General features: G+C 43.5%; 1 protein-coding gene across 1 annotated transcript in view; it reads left to right on the plus strand.

Moving 5' to 3' along the window:
• LOC111867726 overlaps positions 1-21222 on the plus strand; it is a gene marked incomplete at its 5' end in the record, with an annotated part of 591832 nt that overhangs the window by 322748 nt on the left and 247862 nt on the right. The window contains 1 exon segment of the mRNA XM_033752792.1: positions 18146-18297. Within this exon segment, the coding sequence (XP_033608683.1) occupies positions 18146-18297 (152 nt within the window).

A 21222-nucleotide genomic window follows, 5' to 3' on the forward strand; every position in this document is an offset into this window, starting at 1 on the left:
GAACGTGCAGGGAAAAACAATAACATGTTTCAGCATGCGGAACATATCCAAGGATTCTGACAAGAAAGTAATTACAATTGCAGTAAGCAGGATTTAGCAATCGGGAAAGCCTCTGTGTTACAACTCGAGTATTCTTACATTCGTCAACAGAACCATTTCTTATAAAAATATAAAAATAAAGATGATTTACATGAAAATCTTAAAAGCACGACAGATTCCCTTATTGGGTCATCATCAGGTGTATTCTTTGTGCTTAGCTGTTGAACTTACGGATCCGTATTGTGGACATAGCTATATAACATGTAATATTATGCTTGGTAACAAAACTCGTGGAATTATCTACTTTTAGTTGAGTTATGTTGGCATTAGATATAATTAGTTAAATTAATATATATCTAGCTGAATATTAAATTCCATGTTAGGTGGGTCCCTTGTCAACACGGCATGGCGCGTCCTCAGGTCGCGGATGGAGAACACACCCTCCAGGTGTGGCAGGAAGCTGCGAATATATTGAATAAGCGGTCGCGGACAGCCGAAAGGGGTGGTCCTCCAGCTTGGGATTTGGGCGTAGGGCTAACAACTCATCGTAAAAAGTAAGCCTGTTACAGAAATGTTCAAAAAGCCTCAGACCTGGGCGGATCCTCTGGATAAACGACATAAGCTAAATGAATTGAATGTGAGATTCGGTACTTGGAAAATGAATCGTAGAGAGATAGGATGGGATGGTATGGATTGGATTGATCTGGCTCAGGGTAGGGACCAGTGGAGGACTCATGTGAATACGGTAATGAACCTTCTGGTTCCATAAAATGCTGGGAAGTTTCTTTAATAGTTGCACAATTGGTGGCTTCTCAAGAAGGGCTCAGCTCCATACGTAAGTGAGTGAATGTTAAATGAAGGTCGAAATTAAGATTAAAATATATATGCCTTTATCTGTTAGTTATTTCGCTGTATACTGGTTGCTCTGGTCTTGTTCCTTCATAGGTGGGCACGTTGTTATGAACTCTTGTATGTTCACATAAGTTATCTCCCATTTAATCGGGCTGCAAGTTGTCGAGACATCGTTGTCATATGGTATATGGAGAATCCCCGTGTTGTCTTGTGGGTGGACGTTTGGGCTCTGTCAAGGCTTCTGTCTGTCTGAATGTTACGTTCGTGCAGCTTTGGTGAAAGTTACCAACGGAAGGAAATTGTTTGAAATCAATCTTCCATACAGTTACATCTAGTTGCTTTGCCTGAAAGTTTTAATTGTTAAGAGTACTGTCTCCTGGGATGAGCCGCCATGTATTTCGGTATTTCAGTGACCTCCGTCTTCAGGCCCGAGGATTGAGCAACGAAAGCATCTGGAAGCACCAAGCAGAGTCGCCTCTGCTCTGAAGTACATCGGCTGAGGCCTCGTCGGATGCTCAGACACTTGTATGATTTGGTGTCACAGATCGGGTTATTAGCGGTAATGAAGCCCTTTACTCAGCTTCTTCATCGTGACTGGATACGCGACTCTGCGATTTGCGTTGATGTAACGTAACATATGAGTGACTGAATATCATCTGTGAGGAGCGAATCGCATTGTCAATGGAATGTTCCATCAAATTGCAGAGGAAGGTTCCAATGTGGGAACCGCATCAATAATAACAGCGTGACACAATTCTGAGAACAGAAAAGCCCGCTGAATTTGAGAAATACGCAGAAGAAATTCACCTTCTTCAGTAAGAGTTCAGCTCCCATTTACAGGATTCAGGTCCTAAGCAAATGTGAGGCCACATTTAACTTATTTTCAGTGCCTCTTTAATACATTACAAGGGGTACGCGGCAGCGTAGTTGGTTTAGGTACTATTCTACAAGCCGGCAGGTCGCGGGTTCGATTCTGATGAGGTCATTGGATTTTTTCAGTTGACCTAATCCTTCTAGCCGCGCTATGGCCCTGGTATCGACTCAGCGTCTAACAGAAATCAGTAGCAGGGATCTTCTTGGGGGTAAATGGCGGCCGGCTGGCGCGTAAAGCTGACAACTTCACCGCCATCTGTAAGCCGATGGGCTAGAAAATGTGGACGCTTCGACGGCCTGTTACAGGTAAAGCTTTAACATGACTCTTATTGCGAAACTGTTAAAGCCGAATTTCAAATTAAATGATGGATTTGGAGTTCGCGGTGTAAGTGAGGGGACGTGGTCGACGAGTACAGTGGCTCTGGGATCTGAAATGCAGATTATGAATGAATGAATCGCGATGCAACACGACACAGTTTTACAAAGTCAATAGAAAGTCCGTCGAGTGTAACAATTTGTAGGTCACTTCTTTATCACTTCTGCCTTACATGTTTCGGTTTAATGAAACCATCGTCAGAGGCACATAGTACAAGCATGAAAACACTGTCGTTGTTTAAGATGTACACAGTTATGTTTGCTGCGTGGACGCTGCTACAATATGTCGACGTGTAAAAGCACAACACTTCCTAGGATTGTTGAATGCACTACCAATTGTCACATTCCATCCGAAACTGCCCTCAAGTTAAAACGCCAATGTTAAAATATTTAAAAAATTTAAAACATTTGAAGTAAAATGTTAAGCTCCTCCTTGTTAATTCATCCCGAAGATGGGAGATGTCAGATTGAGGTTGTATGGCTTATGGTTGGATGTTTCCTATGTGCTGTGTGTTGTGTAGTGTAACGGACCAAAAATGAAACAATTCAAGACACAGTTTTACTTTTAGAGCACAACGCCGGATATATTTCCGATTGATAGTCACTAGGCGGTTAAACACACAAACAACTTTGACAGAACACGGAATTCTTATTATGACGCATATTAATGTATTCGATATAATCTCACTTGGAACTTCTTCGCCAAAAAAAAAACAAAAAAACGCGTATTTCTTGAATCTCTTCAGCGTGCACGTATAAATTGTCCACAGCCACCTGATCACACTGGTTCCTCGCTCACAGATTTTTCTACCGTTAAGATGGAGGCGTGAGGCGTGTTGGGTGTCTGACGCGACAGATAACTTCACGCCGTTTTGGATCTAGCGAATTTATTCCACATTCGCTCTTTTTTTTTTTCCTTGGCTCTACAGCCCCAGTGGGCCTAGGCCTACCTCCATGAACTTCTCCGTTCACTTCGGTTTTTCTAAGTCTTACACATTCGGTAGGACTCCTTGGGCGGGTGATCAGCTCGTCGCAAGGCCTCTACCCGTACACAAACACAGAAAAACTCACACACGCAAACTAAACATCCATGCCCTGAGTGGGATTCGAACCCACGGTCCCGGTTTCCAAGCGAGCGAAGACAGTACATGCCTTAGAGCTCGGCTACTGTGCCCGGCAATGTATAAGAATAATATATAAGAACTAAGTTCGTACCTCACAGGAAACAGATCCGAACCCACGATCCCGGTTTCCAAGCAAGCGAAGACAGTACATGCCTTAGACCGCTCGGCTACCGTGACCGGCACATTCGCTCTTACACCTACACAATTCAAAGGTATACAGTCTTAGTCTTATACAATCCAGTATCTCAATTGCTGTTCAACTATCTCTCGGCGAATGCTGGGCTCCCACTCTCTTCAACGGTGACTGTCTCAAGACTTCAACTTATACTGAATACTCATACTCACTACTCTCTCTCTGGTTCAACACTGACGAATACTCCTCGTTATATAGCTTCCGCACTGGCAACACAGAAAATAGTTACGTGATAGCTACCACTGTTGCGTGACGTCATGTTTATCGATTGCCTAGCAATAGTCTATGCACCGACCTTTTTACCTTTTACTTAAAATGCTAAGTTATGCTTTTAATATGCGTTTAGTCGGCAGCATTTGTAAGCAGATTTCCTATTGTATGACTAACACAACGGGGTCTTAAGACTACAGACCAAGGAATTTCCAGTACCAAATTTGAGATTATAGACTGACGACGGTCACACTGAAACGTTGGTGAGTGAAGGGACACACATGTCCTGTCTGCTTTTAGAAATTAATGAGAATCTCAGTGTTCCTGCCAGAGTCACAGTTTTTACTGAACTGCGAAGCGTTACAGCCAAGAAGATGGTACCTTTCATAGTCACCGCTGTGAGATCCTCAAGCCCAACCCACAATTTCTGTTGTCATCTTCTGAGATTATGGGCCCACTGCAGAATTGAGAGCAGCAGCAAGAGGGAAGTATGGTTGCGACTGACGGAATCAAACCAGAGGGTGGTATCAAAAGGAACAGTGAAAACTTTAACGTTCTTCCATGATTCTGAATGAAACTATAGAAATTGTATTAGGATTTTTCATTGAAGTAATACCAACAAGTTTTGTCGCTTAAAATCTTAATGTATTATAATTTTGTTTGAAAAGCTGTGACTCTTATTGCAGTCTGCGTAGGATTTTGAGGCTTCTGAATTGGCTGTCCTGCAAAAAAAAAAAGGTTGCTGTTCATATGTTGAAGTGTACAAACAGACCTGTTTATACTGTCCGTGGTCGTGTTATAATGTCTGCGTTTGGCACCTTTTGTCGTCGTGGTACATCGTGTTTTGTTATCGGATGACTTGCGTGTTTGTCACCGTCAGTCAGTGAGTGAGTCAGGCAGTGACAACCAGATAGCTAATTAAACTGACAGTCGTTTTTAATACGAGTTTACATAATTCAACAGCGCTTTGTTAACTGTATACGTCATATAGAGTTGGATTCTGTTAACTGGACGTGATTAATTTGAAAGGACGTGGAAGGAAGCAGCGGTGACTTACATTAAACACTGTACCAGTTAGTCTTTGAGATATTGAGCAAAAACATTAATAACTTCAGTTTAAACCAAAAGTCGAATACTGGACCTTAAGAATACGAAGAAATGCGAACGACTCACCCGCTACATTCGCGAAACGTGTATTTCCTCTCCCAAATAATAACATATTGATCTGTTCAGAGCAAATACTCTTGTATATATTTCGAGTCCCACTTTCCTTTTCCAAAACATGAGCACCACACGTGGGAGAGCAGAGTGTTTTGACTGGCAGAAGCCTCTCATCCTGTTCATAACCGCGGACCATTTCGCTCATTGCCACAGGTTTGTGTTACTCTTGGTATCCTCGCATTTGCCGTACCGTGATCATGTTTTTTCTTTTAAAAACAAGCAAGTGAGGTGTGAGCTGACGGGTTCCCTTAAAAGGGGGAAGTGATTCATAATTTGATAAACACAGGGCTGCACAAGGCATATGATTAAGACATATTTGTTGACTACATCGTCAGGATAAATGTGAAATTGACTGTACTTTTCCCAGCGTGCTTATTGCGTCATCATGCGCGTGTAGTCAGTAACTCTTTCTCCAGGACTAGCCGTACGTCCGTGAAGAGGCAGGCCGACCCTGTCCGAGAGTAGCATTGGCAGGACTAACGCATTAGCTGTTGACTTGTTGGACGATTGCAAGAGTTTATATTGACGCTTTTATTTTGAAACAGATTAGTCTAAGATTAGAGCCGGGATAGCGCAGTCAGTATAGCGACTGGCTGGACTACTGAGGGGTCGGAGTTAGAGTCCCGGTGGAGGCAAGAATTTTCTCCACGTCGTCCAGACCAGCTTTGGGGCCCACCCACCCTCGTATCCAGTGGGTACGGAGGGCTCTTTCCCCGGGAGTAAAGCGGCCGGATCATGAAGCTGACCACTCACCTCCAGCTAGAGGCGAGGTCAAGAAGACGTGGATCTATACATCTACTCCCCCATACGTTTTTATGGCGTAGTGCTTAATTTGTTAAGCACAGGGTCAACTTTGCTTACTTACTTAGTCTAAGATTACCGGTTCTTAAAACAGCTTAAAAACATGGTGGCCGCGTAAAATGTAGATTTGCTTTCCACCGCCTAGATATGCCGTGGAATTTGGTGTATTGAAAGATTTGGGAAATTAAACATCGCGTCAAGACATAAGGTGGACAGGCGGTGCGTCTCTAAAATTCTTCACCGCGGCAGCAGATGGAGGCGAGTGGCCGTCTTCTCGTCCCGGCTACTTTTACCTCCGTGGAAAGAACCCTTCGTACCAATTGGAAAAGATGTTCCGTGGGCTCCAGAGCGGGTGTGGACGTTGCCTCTGTCGGTAATCAATCCCGATTCTTCGGTCGTCTATCTGTAGCCCGCCTTTACACCAGCGAAGCTATCCCAGCGCCTCGTTGAAAGACTGTGGTCGTATTACAAGTTTTATATGCAACATTCTTACATATTGGGGATGGCCATCAAAATTGTTTTTTTTTATGTGTAATCAGCAGATTTTAATGAGGCAGATGTTCTGAGTTCCAGATGACATTTACGTCGATTTTGCTCAATATGTCGGTCTATTTCCTCTTCTTTTCATGCTAGATGCGGGCCATGCTAACAGAGAAGGTGCTTTTAGTTTCCTCAGTAAAATATCCAGTACTGGATGCAAGATACCGTGGGGTGCCAGTATATGCTTGTTAAAATCTGCAAGGTTTTGATTACAAGAAAACTGAATCCGGTGTTTCTAGACCCAGTCTTGCCCAGGATCCTCGTCTCTAGCCTTAGGTAGGCCGCACACCGGTATGCGTCAAGAGAGGCATCAAGACATGAGACAGAAGATGCAGTCTTTCTTCATTCGTGATTCGTCAGCATCATGACCCAGACCGTTGTGCGGCGGCTTTCATAATCTCATTCATTTCAATTGTGCTCCCTTCTTTGCGTCATGTCGCAGACATCGTGTCTTGACGCGGTTTGTGTGCAGCCGCCCTTATATGTGTTTATAGTAGTCCCTCAGCGATGGGACGTAAGTGCAGGAAAATAAAGGCGGGTTTTCTCTCTGATGTTTACAGCGTAACAGTCCATTCAGAGGCGGAGGGGTACATGTAGATATAGGAAGAAATTCTACCATCTCCATAGAAAGGCACTTGAACGTACAAATTAGCACTTATGTATAGGATTTGAGGCTATCACTCAGCGGTTTTGAAGAGTCCCATGTTATGATATAACGCCCCATAATCCGTTGAAAGGCAACATACGTTTCGGAGGAACATGTGCTTCCATCTTCAGGATCGAAAAATAAACTTATTTGTAGAAAGCAACACGAAGCAGGTAGCGTTGCTAGCAGTGGTCCTTCTGTCGTACAGAGGGACACGTAAGTAGGCTAGACTGTGTTTTGCGTGGACGCAGCTCTGCTGTGTTTGAGAGACATCGAAAATTACTGTTTTCTTGAATGTAACACCGTGCAGTCTGGCAGTCTCATTGACGTCCTTCGAAGTTTATACTGAGTGTCAATAAAACCTGTCAGTTGAATGCCCGCGCTCACACAATCACGCATGCATGGAAAATATATGCGCGGGGACTTGATGATAATACCTTATGACCGCGTTTATTTTGTAGATAGAGAATTTGGCTGAAAGTTCTGTAACTGTTCTCATCATAACCGGAGTGTGATAGTGATGTCACCTCCGTCCGTAGGGGAAGAGGACATGTCTCTGCACGTGGGTTCTCGCCCTGATCATGCCCTATTTTTGTCCATTACATCGCGAATTCACGCAACAGCCTATTTTTAGCGCGCGCATTCCGTCTTACAGACTCAACGCTAAGGAAAATAAACCTTATGTCACCTGTAAGCATAAACCATCAGCCTTCTGTAAATATGCTGTCAGCTTTGGTTATTGATGTACTGTATCAACTGTTGAGGTTTCTCACCTTTGGTGAAAGTAACACTAAGCAGGTTATGTACAGCGATTTGCCAGTTAGGTATGCCTTGAGAACGCAAAACGTATCAGAACCGTAGGACATAGACCTTAATACATTTAGGCTTGCATCCGGAAAAGCGAAGTTAAGTCTCTGCCTCATGTTTTAAGCTATTGGCTTGTATGCCTACGTTTTACGTCACAATTAAATAATTTCCTTTCAGGTGTTAATTGGCATGTATATTAGTGTGTTTCAGTCTTTTTACTCTGTATCCTTAAATCCTGTTTGGGCCATGGCTTGCATTGTGAGCTTTTAATACTTCCTGGATATAGGATCAAGACCTAATAACAACGCATCCTGCCACCACATAATACCTGGATATAGGATCAAGACATAACAACGCCTCCTGCCACCACAGCATATACCGGGATAAACATTCATGCCTCGGGTTATGCAATGTATTTGCTATAACTCAGGGAGGTAGTCGCCCAGGTATAGAGGTTCAATCTCAGGGCAGTCTATGCAGGATTTGTGATGGCACCAGGGTACGGCTTTCCACTGCTGATTATTGCCGTTCAATCAGTGCTTCATTTTCTCATCTGTCAGGGTCTGGTACAGTAGGCTGATATGAGGCCGCAGTTGCAAGTTACTCATCCTAATACTATCACAGAATAAAAAGATACAAAGTTCTACAAGGCATGTACTGTCGTCGCTCGCTTGGAAACCGGGATCGTGGGTTCGAATCCCACTCAGGGCATGGATGTTTAGTTTGTGTGTGTGTGCGTTCTTCTGTGTTTGTGTACAGATAGAGGCCTTGCGACGAGCTGATCACCCGCCCAAGGAGTCCTACCGAATGTGTAAGATCTAGAAAAACTGAAGTGAACGGAGAAGTTCATGGAGGTAAGCCTAGGGCCACTGGGGCTGTAGTGCCAAGGAAAAAATAAGTTCTACCAATGAACGGAAGCTATTCATCGCGGAAACAGAAATTAGATGCTAATTTAACAAATAATCACTTTCTCTGAGCATATAATTGTTCCGTTCTTGATGTTGATGAGGGAAGCCCAGATGCCGATAAAGTTATTGCGGAACAGTTTGACTGTTCGACATAAATAAAAACGAGGGCTCGAAAGGGACAGACATGATAACATGTGATTCCCCTGATGATGGCTCTTGTGACTCAAAACACGTTGTTTTTTATAGTAGTTGGATATTGCTGATTATTGACGTGATGCGTTGATTAGTGATTTCCGGCAGCCCCTGTATGCAGATGGCAGAGTTCGCTGATCGCCGGAATTCGGTTCCTGTGTCCAGTGTTCTGGAGCCGGCCTGTAGCGCTGCATATCGCCCCCCCCCGTCAAGGGTCTCCACGTGGCGACTTCCTTGTGTCGATATAGACCTGTGGTCTATTTCAAAAGCACTCGCGGGGTCAACACCCTCCAGCCGTTTGTTTCATATCTGACATTAATTTCTCCTACGATGTGTTCAGTCACTTGGGCGGAGTATGTTAGAGTTCCCATATAGATTTTAGGCCCCCTTAAACGAATTTATATGAATACATACAGCCTATCCATCTGTCTATCTATCTATCTATCTATCTATCTATCTATCTATCTATCTATCTATCTATCNACGGACACAGACATCCATACCTTGAGTGGGATTCGAACCCACGATCCCACGTTCGAGCAAGCGAAGACAGTTCATGCCTTAGCCCGCGCGGCCAATGTGATCGGCAGTGCATGCAGTCAGCTCATATGATTACCAAAATGCAAAGAAGATGACGCCAGCCGATATTAGTGATGGTAATATGCATTGCTGGCATGAGAACACCCTTCGAGTACTTTTATATGCCTTTTATTTGCAGCTCATCGTGGAGTGCATGGACAAAAATGTTAATGTTTCCTGTTACGAATCTTTCGAATTCTGTATCATGGAACTGTCTGTAAAACAAATGCAGCATCACACGCGTTACCAAAATTCCGTTCAGGAGGGCTACAGTAGTTTGCTTGAGGCGACATGGATTCCCGGCGCCCCTCGTCTCCAAATTTCGCTTCGTTTGTAAACAGTTTGAAGGTACTTTACTGCTTTATTCCAATGTATTAAACATCATTAAAAGATAAATAAAATTGAATTGGGAGATCGATGCTTACTACGCCTTACAGATGGGCGTATTCTTTCAGTTCGGTTCTTGAACTTCTAAAAACAGATCGTGGAAAGTCATTGTCCGTCTTGCGTTTTGGGGTAAAAGCAAAAAAGTCAAAGTTGTCCCTGTGATTAACTAATTAAGCACTTATGCCATGAAGGCATATGAAAGAGTGGAGGTATAGATTCATATTTCTTGACCTCGGCACTAGCTGGGGATGAGTGGTCAGCTTCACGCCCCGGCCGCTTTACCTCCGGGAAAAGATTCTGCGGTACCCATTGGATAGTAGGTTGCGTGAACCCCAGAGCCGGTCTCGAGGACGTGGAGGAGTGAAAAATATTGACCCTACCGGGGCTCGAACTGCGACCTGTCGGTTGTCCAGCCCGTATCCATCGCTATACCGACTACACTGTCTCGGCTCCTGCGTTTTGGGGTTTCGAGCAATATTTCAGTACGGCTCAATACTGGTAGTAGATTGTGACTCATCACCACACAGATTTCATAGGCCAACAGTTCATTGGCTATAGTCGCGCTGTCCCTGTGCTGTTTTTTTTTCAGTGTACCAAAAAGGAAATGTTGACAAATGTTGAGTGTGGCTATACAGGCATGTAGGATCCTAGACAGACTGGCTCTGCCACTTCTCGTACACCGAAAATTTGCAAAGGCGCCGTATTGCTACTTCCGATAGAAAGTTAAGCTGAGGAGGAGAGGTTGCCCACTAAAATTGGTCTGTTGCTTTGGATAAAATAAAATCCTAATAGATGACCCGGGATGGTGCAGTCGGTATAGTGACCGGATACGGCCTGGACGACCGAGGGGTCGGAGTTCGAGTCCCGGTAGAGTCAAGAATTTTCTTCATGTTCACACCGACTCTTGGGGCCAACCAGCCTCCTGTCAAATGGGTACCGGGGGCTCTTTGCCCCGGAGGCAAAGCGACCGAGACGTGAAGCCGACTACTCACCTCCAGCTAGTGCCGACGTTAAGAAAATGTGATTTATACATCCACTCCCCATACGCCTTCATGGCGTAGTGCTTAATAAGTTAAGCACAAGGCCAGCGTTACCTTTTTTAGCCGAATCAGATATCTCGCTGGTGGGGGAGAATGAAAATTCCTTCCTTTTTGGAAAGTCCGAGAAGGAAATGTAACGGGAAATGTCCATTTTGTAATTCCATCTCTGTGATTCCGTTGTATACGATGAAATGTTTTCGACTTCCAAGTATAATACCAGTCGTAGTTGTCTTATGTAGCCCGGTGTAATGTTTAGGGCCAGTGTAGGAGTTGGAGTGTGTAGAAGAGTCTTAAGGTGATCATATTATTTTAGTTTACGAGACAAATTGCCATCAGAAACCTTGAAAGCAAGAAGCTAGTTTTAAAACCTAAGTTTAGATTGAAAGATAATTGTGAAGTGGATCGTATAAAAGTAAGGTTGAAGAAAGTGGATTGGGTTTATCTGGCTTAGGGTAGGTTCCACGGGGAGGGGGCTGATGTAAGGTTAGTAATGAGCCTTTAGGTTCAGAAATCGCAGGAAACTTCATTAGTAGCTGAGCGGTTCTCGTCTTCTGAAGGTCTCTGCGTCATGGAATTAGTTTATTTCACTACAGACACACATTTTTTCCCCCCCCCCATAGAAATCCCACTGCTTGTACTTCAGCATGTAGCGAATATGCATACTGTCATCATTAAAAATAATCGACTGGTTTGATTTAAGGAAATCTGAAATGCATAAATGTTAGTATACCTGAGACTGTTACTGCCTTTATTGGCGGTGCTTCCAAGTTTCTCCACGGACAAACTCTTCGTCCTTTATATCAGCATTACGGATTAAGTCTACGAAAGCAGGCGTATATTGTGCCCTGAAAGCAAAGTAAAAGGTTAGGCCCACATACACTAAAACGCGAAAGATCTCTATGCAACTCTGATTAACCAGCCACGGAAGTACTCTGATTATTCATATGTTTTCCTAACTGCTCTGGACCCTGGGCATTTAAATACGAGAACCTTGTACCGTGGAGCAGAAAGGTACTGGAGGCCTAGGTTGTCGCCCACTCTGCCGGCCTCCTTCCCATCATTTTAATTCAGTTCTTCAGCCCACTCCGGGTGTCTTCAGGCTAGTATTTGCCTGCAAGGTTTACTTGGTTGTTTATAAGACAAGGAGATAGCTAATATGTCGGTTGGATCCGAGATGTTCGCAAGCTGTGTAACAGGTGACGACTGACGTACGTGCGTGTCGGGAGCAGATTTATATAAACACCCCAAGAGGGAGTGTCTGACACGAATGTCTTTCAGCAGTTTCAGCGACGCCATCTTTAATATCTCCAGTCTACAACGTACCCAGAAACAAACGCGAGTGTTTGGAACGAAAGGAGGTTCTTTTAATGTTTCTGCGAGCTACAGAGCCGTAGCGAAACTACAGAGAAGCACTGGTAACATGAGCATGTAAAGGAATGGAGCACGTTTGGCTGACAGAATGGCTGTTTCACTGAATCCCGACAGGTAGACGAGAAAGCGGTGGGTCAAAACAGGGCAGTTGCAAGAGGCGTAATCAATTGGAAGGGCGGGATATAGACTGATCGACTGTTACAGACTGCGAGAACGGTGAATCTGTGGGAAGAGGAAATGGAGTTCAGTTCCAAAAGCGTGATTACACTTAGCGTGGACAGGATCCGAACTAGCATACCCAAGAGCTTGCCAATTTCCAGACCTTCTGTAACATTCGGAATATACCGGGGTTTTGCAGAATAGTAAATTTGAAAACAGAAACTTGAATTGGTGCTAGCTTAGAAGTAAACACAGAGAAAACTAAGTATAAGTTGCTGTCTCGTTACCAAAATGCAGGGCAAAATCGTGGCGTAAAGACAGGTAACATGTTTTGAAAAGGTGGTACAGTTCAGATATTTAGGAACGACAGTAACAAATCAAAACCTGATTGAGGAGGAAATTAAGAGGAGGTTGAACTCCGGCAGTGATTGCTACCACTCAGTCCAGAACCTTTTGTCTTTTCGTCTGCTATCTAAAAACGTAAGAATTAGAATATGCAAAACTACAATTTTGCCTGTGGTTCTGTATGGGTATGAAACTTGGTCTCTGACGTTAAGGGAGGAACACTGACTGGGGGTGTTTCAGAACAGGATGTTGAGAATATTGGAACTGGAGAGAGATGAAGTGGCAGGAGTCTGGGAGGAAAAAACTGCATAATGAGGAGCTTCATAACTTGTGCTCATCACCAAGTACAATTAGAATGCTCAAGTCAAGGAGGATGAGATGGGCAGGCATGTAGCGCGAATGGCGAGAAGAGGAATGCATATAGGATATTGGTGGGAAGGCCAGAAGGAAAGAGACCACTAGGAAGACAAAGACGTAGGTGGATGGATAATTAAAATGGATTTTAGAGAGCTGGGACGGGGTTGTGTGGACTGAATTGATGTGGCTGATGGTAGGGACCAGTAGAGGGCCCTTATGTTGACGGTAATGAACCTTCGGGTTCCATAAAATGTTGAGAAATTCTTGAGTGGTTGCACAATTGGAGAGTTCTCAAGAAGGGCTCGTATTGCTGAAGTTAGCTTAGTTAGTAAATTTGAGGTTCTCATGGCTGGAAATATTGAGATTAGGGCATTATCTTAGGTAAGTATGAGTCCGAACGTTTCGCCTGTACTGTTTACACCCACTCGGATCCCATTTTCTACTCTGAAGGTGGAAGAAGCAGCTTCCTCCAAAACACTGCTAATTCTGCACCAGGTTTCACGGCTTCACATCCCAGAAGACCCCTCTCTCTCAATCTTAGATTTTGGCGCATTGGTAACAACGAAGTAGAAGTTGCAGAGTGCGCGTTTTAGCTTCGCTTTGTCTGTCCGTCCGTCCTTCTGTCCGCGTGCAAAAATTCAATGAACGGATTTTCATGAAATTTGACATTGAGGAGCTCTACTAAATTCCAGTTTTGGTTAAAACCGGATGACAATAACGGACACTTTACATGTAGACCTACACGCAAATCTGTCCCCATCTCGCGTGGAAGGCACACAATATTACGAACAAGAGTTGTAGAGAGAATTGACGCGCACGTTTTATGCCCACTGCACTTTTTTCCCACGAGTCTTGCGGTTTTCGCGACGATTAAAGAGACAGTAGCGAACGCCATAGAATTATTATGCTTTGTATACATTTCCTAACTTGTGTTGTATGGTGAAGATTTGTTCGCTGCTCGAACCACTCAAAAGCTGGATGACCACCTCTTGTCGGCTTTCCCTGGCTGCTCATTCAGTGTAGTTTTAGGGCCACTGCACGTCTGGAGTCCATCTCCTGAGGACGCGCCATGCGGGACTGTCAGACCCATTTAATTTGTCTGGTGCCGCTTGTACTGTCAGTGACTCGGTGCCGTAGAGCAATTTTCGATGTTCGAATTTGTCCTGCCGTTCACTGCGTGATCTCCCATTTCTCTGACGGGTTCTTGCACCAGCCCCCCTCCCCCCGCCACCCAAAATGCTTAATGCGGAGATAGTGTCTATTCGTCCCAAACGATGGATTTCAATTGCATTGGGTACGGGGGGGGGGCTGTTCTCCACGCTGAAAGTTTTCGAACGTATTTCATTCGGTCTGTATCAGTGGAATGGAAAAAGATTTCTGCTGTACGTGAAACTTGAAACGAAAGTTTATTTCTACTGTCAGATCTGCTATGTCCTTATGTCGGTGCAGTCCCCACTTCTGCCTCACACTCACCCTGATAATGGCTACTAAAATGTGGGCCGTAACGTTGGAACAGTTTCAAGGGACGGCGTAGCTAAATCCCGCAATCTGAAGTTATTCGAAAGTCTTATCGGATCTTTTGTAAAGAGACTCATGTTTCATGAAAAAGGATTCTTAAATCACACGAAGTTTCTTGCGCCTTTGTTGATATCTGAAACTTTAGTTTAATACTCTCTTCTCTGTGACGTATATAATGAGTTACAAAGAAAAGTGCACACTACATATACTCGTATATCGTGCAAATATCCATGTCATTAGCTTTGTTGGCAGTAAAACGAGTACTCATTTTATGTACTGTTGATCAGCTTGCAGTACTGAATTTTTTTTTAATACATTGCTACGAAGGCCAATTAAATATTGCAGATAAACCATTAAAACATGTGTAGCTCTTCTGTATTTAGGGTTTGTTTGAGTGAACCGGTTTTGATATCATCTCGTAGTGAGTTTTCTTGATGTTCTAGACCCCACCCTCTCTCCAAGATCCATCTTAATATTATCCTCCCACCTACTTCTAGGTCTTCTAGTGGTCTCTTTACTTCTGGCTTTCCCATCAACATATTATATGTATTCCACTTCCTCTCCCTGCATGCAGTGGTAGCTATTACAGTCCTGTTAAGATTTTCTCAAAACAATCCCCTCTGTGAAAACTGTAATTTTTCCCTTGGCCACCGAGTCCAGATCAGCTCTTGGGAACTTTCAGCTTTCTATGCAGTGGCTCTTTTCACGGAAGTGAACCAAGCAGAGCTTGAAATGAACCATGGGCCTCCTCCATTCGGTGCCAAAGATAAGAGTAAGTGGAGATATACGTCCATTCCCCAGGACTCCTTCATCACGCAATGCTTTATTAAGCACAACGTTACGTCTACACTGTTCTTCTTACTTTCCTGTGATTCGGAGAAGAAGAAAGACTCTGTGATTGTGGGTGTCTGAGTTTCCCTACCTTAGTTCATATCAGGGAAGTCCCGAAACAATGTTCTGGCAACAGCACAAGTAGCACTGTAAAACTGATTCTTCATGTCTTGGTTATGCGGTTTTCATTATGTAAAGAAATGCAAATCTGAAATGGTACCGCCTCTAATCCTCATGCACAGGGTGTTCAGTTTATGGCGCTGCGAACGTGCCTTGAGAGCTAGCTGGCCAAGACCAGTTTGGAGAAACTTCTAGTGGAACTACTGCGGCATAGCACCATCATACAGCGAAACCCCTGCATTTCTTACTTGGATTAAATTTTCCATTATGAGCCGTGAACTTTTCTTTTAGTTAAACTTGTATTGTAGTTGTATTTTCATACAATTGTATTATTAAAATCACAGTTAAAATGACGATCATGCAGACTTTTGAAGCGAGAGAAACACTAATGCTACTAAGGGAGACTGAGGTCTCTGTTAGGCCGCAGTTGTTTCTTTCCAAACCCTTTTCAATTAATTATTTATCACTGACCCTACCATTCAGCAATCTGTGGTCTAGATCCTGAAAGCATTGTGAAGTAACCCGCAGAAATGGCCGCGCCATAGCTCAAGCCGTTAGTCGTTGGCTTCCCACCGCGGCGGCAAGTTCGATCCCGGGTCTGGTCGAATGGGATTTGTGGTGGACAAAGTGGCGCTGGGGCAGGTTTTCTCCTAGTACTTCGGTTTCCCCTGCCAATCTTCATTCCACCAATTGCTCCACAATCACCCTCACATATTATCTGGGCCTGGTACAATAGGCCAGGAGTGGCCGCAGTACAAGGGACTTAGTCCCACCCCACTAGCAATAAAAAAAAGGAAGAGTTTTGAATTGTGGTATGCGTCCTTGAAGGGTTGAACAGGTTTATTCGTCTGAATTTGGAAATGATGTAACGATCATTCAAAGTGTAACTTTTTTGGCTGTAAGTAGTGGTCCATTGCAACTCTGCGTTTGTACATTGACATAGAATCAGATTGCAAAGCCAAAGGGGTTTCTGTTTACTAATGTTCTTGAGTTGTTAAGTTCACTTATTAGTTTTGTTTGCTTTTTTATTTCCTTTACATAGCAGGCTGAGGGGTTTTATGTTTGCTTATGTTTTTTGTTTGTAAATACACTGTTTTGGTCTTGGTCTGGTTCTCGATGAAACCTATAATGCAATTGTAACAACTCATACATTTGCAATATCCATTTTCAGTGGAGGATTTCGTAATCGATTGGCACATTTAATGTAGCGAACGAAGAACTTAAGATTTTGATTACTGCCTCCAGCATAGCTTTGCGTTTAACTATATATATAACAGAAAATGGTGCCGTAACTCGATATACAAAATTTGTAGTAATCTTCGTACATGTTCAAAATGGTGACCTCAAGAAATTTAGAGATTATGTTTAGAACTGAAGAATAGGGTTATATTAAAATGGGTTTAAAGAAATGCGCTGTAGAGATATGAAGTCGATTCAACTGGCTTACATTGCAGTTACGATAACTTTGAATTTTCATATTTAATGGCAACAGGGAAGCCCCGAAACGTCCGAATAACTGTTGTAACTATAACTGTAGTCGAGAGAGACAATGTAAATATTGTCTGAATTTCTGTCAGTCACCCCCAACACACGCGCACACATACACACTATCACGCGGGATTTGCGTCAACGTTTTATCATTGAGGCACATTGGGCTACAAACTTAGAACAGAGCGAGCCATGCCTGTGGTGTGAATTTTGGACATCCTTGTGGGGTAAGATTGAATGAATTTTCCAATTTCAGCGCGTCACCTCCGTAGATCTGTGTAAACAAAAGGTAATTTTAGAACGCACTTCCTCCGAGACTGTCCCGAGAAATGAAAGTTCATATACTTTGTGAGGAAGACAATGAGGCTGTCAACCAACCGTGAGGCGTGGGCCCTCTGTTCATGGAGTCTAGCTCTTCATATATAATAACTTCCGAACTGGCGCTGTGAGGGGCGGTAGTCTTCTTTGCATTAGGTTGATTCGCGACGCTTTATCGGCTGAGTAGGAGGAATAGTGGGCCTATAAGAGACAATGGTAAGAGGCTGAGGAATGACACAAAACCCCCGTCACAAAGCTAGCAGCTTGGTTGAGATTCGAATCCTGGATGTTTTGCATACAAAGCACGAATTTTTACCGACTAGTGTTAACTAAGATGGTTCATAGAGGGGCCGTAAAGTGAGAATTGGTTTCCTGAAAAAGGAATACCAAAACACACACACAGACATTTCGTGTTAGATCAAACAATGCTGTCAATCACATAATCTCTTGGATTTTATTTTACAAGCAGTTCTCCGTGAAGTAGAAGATTTCCCAGATGTAGGATATGAAGCTTTGACTGCGACAGAGTTGGGCTGTCAGCTGTGTCACTTGGTTAGAATCGAACCACGTAGCAGCCATGTAGCCCATTCAGTGATTGATCTTTGAGAAGTAAGCAGCTTGTTTCGGAGCCATTTTAATGGAGCTGTACAAATTGACAGTTGCATGGAAGGTTTGGTTTGATTATGAATTATTGTAACTTGACATATTGCGAGCACATTTATTACGTAAAGTCAGTATTTACTAACCGTTTAGAGCCGTAAACTTCGGGGTTTCTTGCTTCAGGCCCCAAAAGTGTAGGCAGTGTTGTGAAATGTTTCCGATCTTGATTGTTAAATTTTGTCTCACTGCAGTGTCCAACGTGGGTCGTGATGAAGAGGTGAGGCGAGGTGGGGGGGGGGGAGGGCGGTCTGGGCGTCGTGACGAGCCCCGCCGCCACACACTGTCGGGGGATCATCACCATCACCAGCAAGGCAGCGCTCTGGCGCGGAGTATGGACTTGGAGGTGAGTGCCGTCCATCAATTTAGAAGATGCATTGGGTGATGTACCTTTGCATGATGAAGCCTGGCTCGTGTATGGTCTGGGTGTGACATAAGGAACTGATGTTAGGACACAGGAAGTGGGCCAAGTATGGATTGGGGAAATGTGTGTACTAGTTTAAAATAAAACGGGGTGTTAGAGACGGTATAATATCGCCCTTGGAGAAGAGTTGAGTTTAGCTGACGGACGAGACAGAACGGTAGTGATTATTATTTGAATATATTTATTGTTGTCTTAGGGCGGCCGCACACCAACTGCGTTAAGACAAGCATCAAGACATGAGACAAGAGACGCATTGTTGCTTCATTCGTGATTCTTCAGCATGAAGCTGACGTCAGCATCATGACTCACTCTAGTGTGCAGCGGTTTTCATAATCTCATTCGTTTCAACTGTGCTTTCTTTGCGTCATATCGCAGATAGCGTGTCTTGACTGTTCCATGTCTTGACGTATGCCGGTGTGCGGCCTACCTTAGATTGTATGGCCATTGTTGCATCTGTCTTAAACAGCAATAACTAGCGGTAACGCTGGTTCTTTGCCGAAAATTTTCTTGAAACAAACTAGTGAAATTGTGTAAGTGCTGGTTTATTATGACAGTCGTGCAGGTGACCAGAGAGCCTCGTGTCGTAGTTTTTTTAAAGAATTGGGTATCCTCCCCTTACAAGCACAGTATATTTTATCAATCTATATGTTTATCGTAACAAATAGGGAATTATTTAAATTTAACTCCCAAGTACATAAATATAATACCAGATCTATTTATGATCAGTACTACCCCCAACCTAACTTAACGCTATTTCAAAAAGGAATATGTTATATGAGAGTAAAGATCTCTAACCATCTGCCAAATGAAATTAAGTCTAAGTTTAACGAAACGAAGAGTTTTAAATCCAAGTTGACAAAATTCTTATTACAGAATTCTTTTTATACAATTGAGGATTTTTTTAAATTGAAACATAACTAGAAAGAAGATTAAAACAGTAAGATTGTATAATTAAGCCATGTATTATGATGATATGTATAATGGGTGGGCCTTCTCGGCCCTTGCACCACGATCTACAGGGGTCTATTGTGCTTCAGTAGAGTGATATATTAAATGTGGCCTACTGTAGATGTATGTGCTTGTTTTATATTTTGTACATAAATGATTGTTTTTGTGAAATGGATGTACAGTCAGATTTACATTGTATGATCAATTATTTTATTATAGTCTTACCTTGCATAATGAGTGATACATTATATGTGGCCTATTATAGACGCATATGTATCTTTTATACTTTGTGATATCCAGTCGGATTTATATTGTATGATTAAATATTTTATTATTTTGTTATCTATTATAAACAATGATGGATTCTATATATATGTACAAAGATACATGGTGTAATACTTTCGGTTATAGCTTTATTGGGAGGAACGAAATATAGGTATATATTTCCATAGGGAAACGTGGAAGAATCTAAGCAGGGAGTTAGTGGTATTTTTCTATTGTAAGAACAGAAAACAAAATTCTGAACTGTCTTCATCAGTATCATCTGAAGGGCAGAATGAGAAGTTTGACAGGAATGATTTAAATCATTAACTGGAATAGGTTAAGAGTTTAATCCACAGCGACGACAAAGAAGAACTCAGCCTTTGCTGTTTGGTGAAGTGTACATATTGTAGTTAATATACAATGTGGTTCAAATGTGACCCGGACTGATATGTGTATAAACAAGCCGCACTGCGCAGCAGCTGTGAACCTTGAGAGCGTGAAGCCACAACCTCAACCCTCCCTCTTGTTCGGGTTAGAACCTCTTCAGTCCTGTCTGGGAGTTGCTAGAATGATGACCGAAAAGAAAGTACCGCGGAGCGTGGAACAACGCATTGTGATCAAATTCCTCGTTGGACAAAACGTCCGCTGAAATTCACTACAGACTCCAACAACAGTATGGGGAAGAGTGTCTCTCACGGACCCATGTGTTTGAATGGTGTAAGTGCTTCAGAGAAGGCAGAGAGCGCGTGGAGAATGAACCGCATGATCGTCGGCCACGAACATCCGTCACCGAGCCAAACACTGACCGTGCAGACGCGCTTATTCGTGAGACTAGGCGCATCACTATCAAGAAGCTTGGAGCAATGCTGTCCATCAGTGTTAGTAGTGTAGAAGACATCATGAAATATCACCTGCACTATCGCAAGGTGAATGCACGGTGGGTACCACGCACTTTGACGGACGTGGAAAAATTGTGCGCATGCAAGCTGCCAGTCGTCTCCTACAGCAGTTTGAAGACGAAGGTGATGCATTTTTGAAGTCTGTAGTGACCACCAATGAAATGTGGGTGCACCACTTCATTCCCGAGTCCCAGCAGTCATCACGCGAGTGGTGGCATACCAGTTCTCCCAAACCCAAGAGAGCTCGGAGGAGCCGTTCGGCAGGAAAAGTGATGGCAACGTTCTTCTGGGACTGACAGGGGGTTATCCATGTAGACTTTCTGACATGCCAGAACAGTCAATGCAGCTTCTTACTCAGACCTCCTGGCAGCAGACACGAAGGAAAAGTTCCGATCCAAGCGGAAGAGAGGTGGAAAGCGGGTAGCCTTCCTTCAAGACAATGCAGACCCCCATACGGCCAAAACAACAATGGAAACCCTACGTAAATTGAAATGGAACCTTCTGACACATCTGCCGTACAGTCCCAATTTGGCCGCAAGTGATTTCTACCTGTTCAAAAAGCTCAAATCAGACTAGCAAGGCATGCGGTTTGTGGACGACGCCGTGATCTAGAATGTTCGGGATTGGATACGCCGCCAACCACTAACCTTTTTTGAAAAGGGCATCAGGATGCTTCCAGAACGTTGGAAAAAAATGTGTTGACTCTGGAGGGGAGTACGTTGAAGACTGACATGTG

Source organism: Cryptotermes secundus, unplaced genomic scaffold, assembly GCF_002891405.2.
Source record: "Cryptotermes secundus unplaced genomic scaffold, Csec_1.0 scaffold80, whole genome shotgun sequence".
NCBI lineage: Eukaryota > Metazoa > Arthropoda > Insecta > Blattodea > Kalotermitidae > Cryptotermes > Cryptotermes secundus.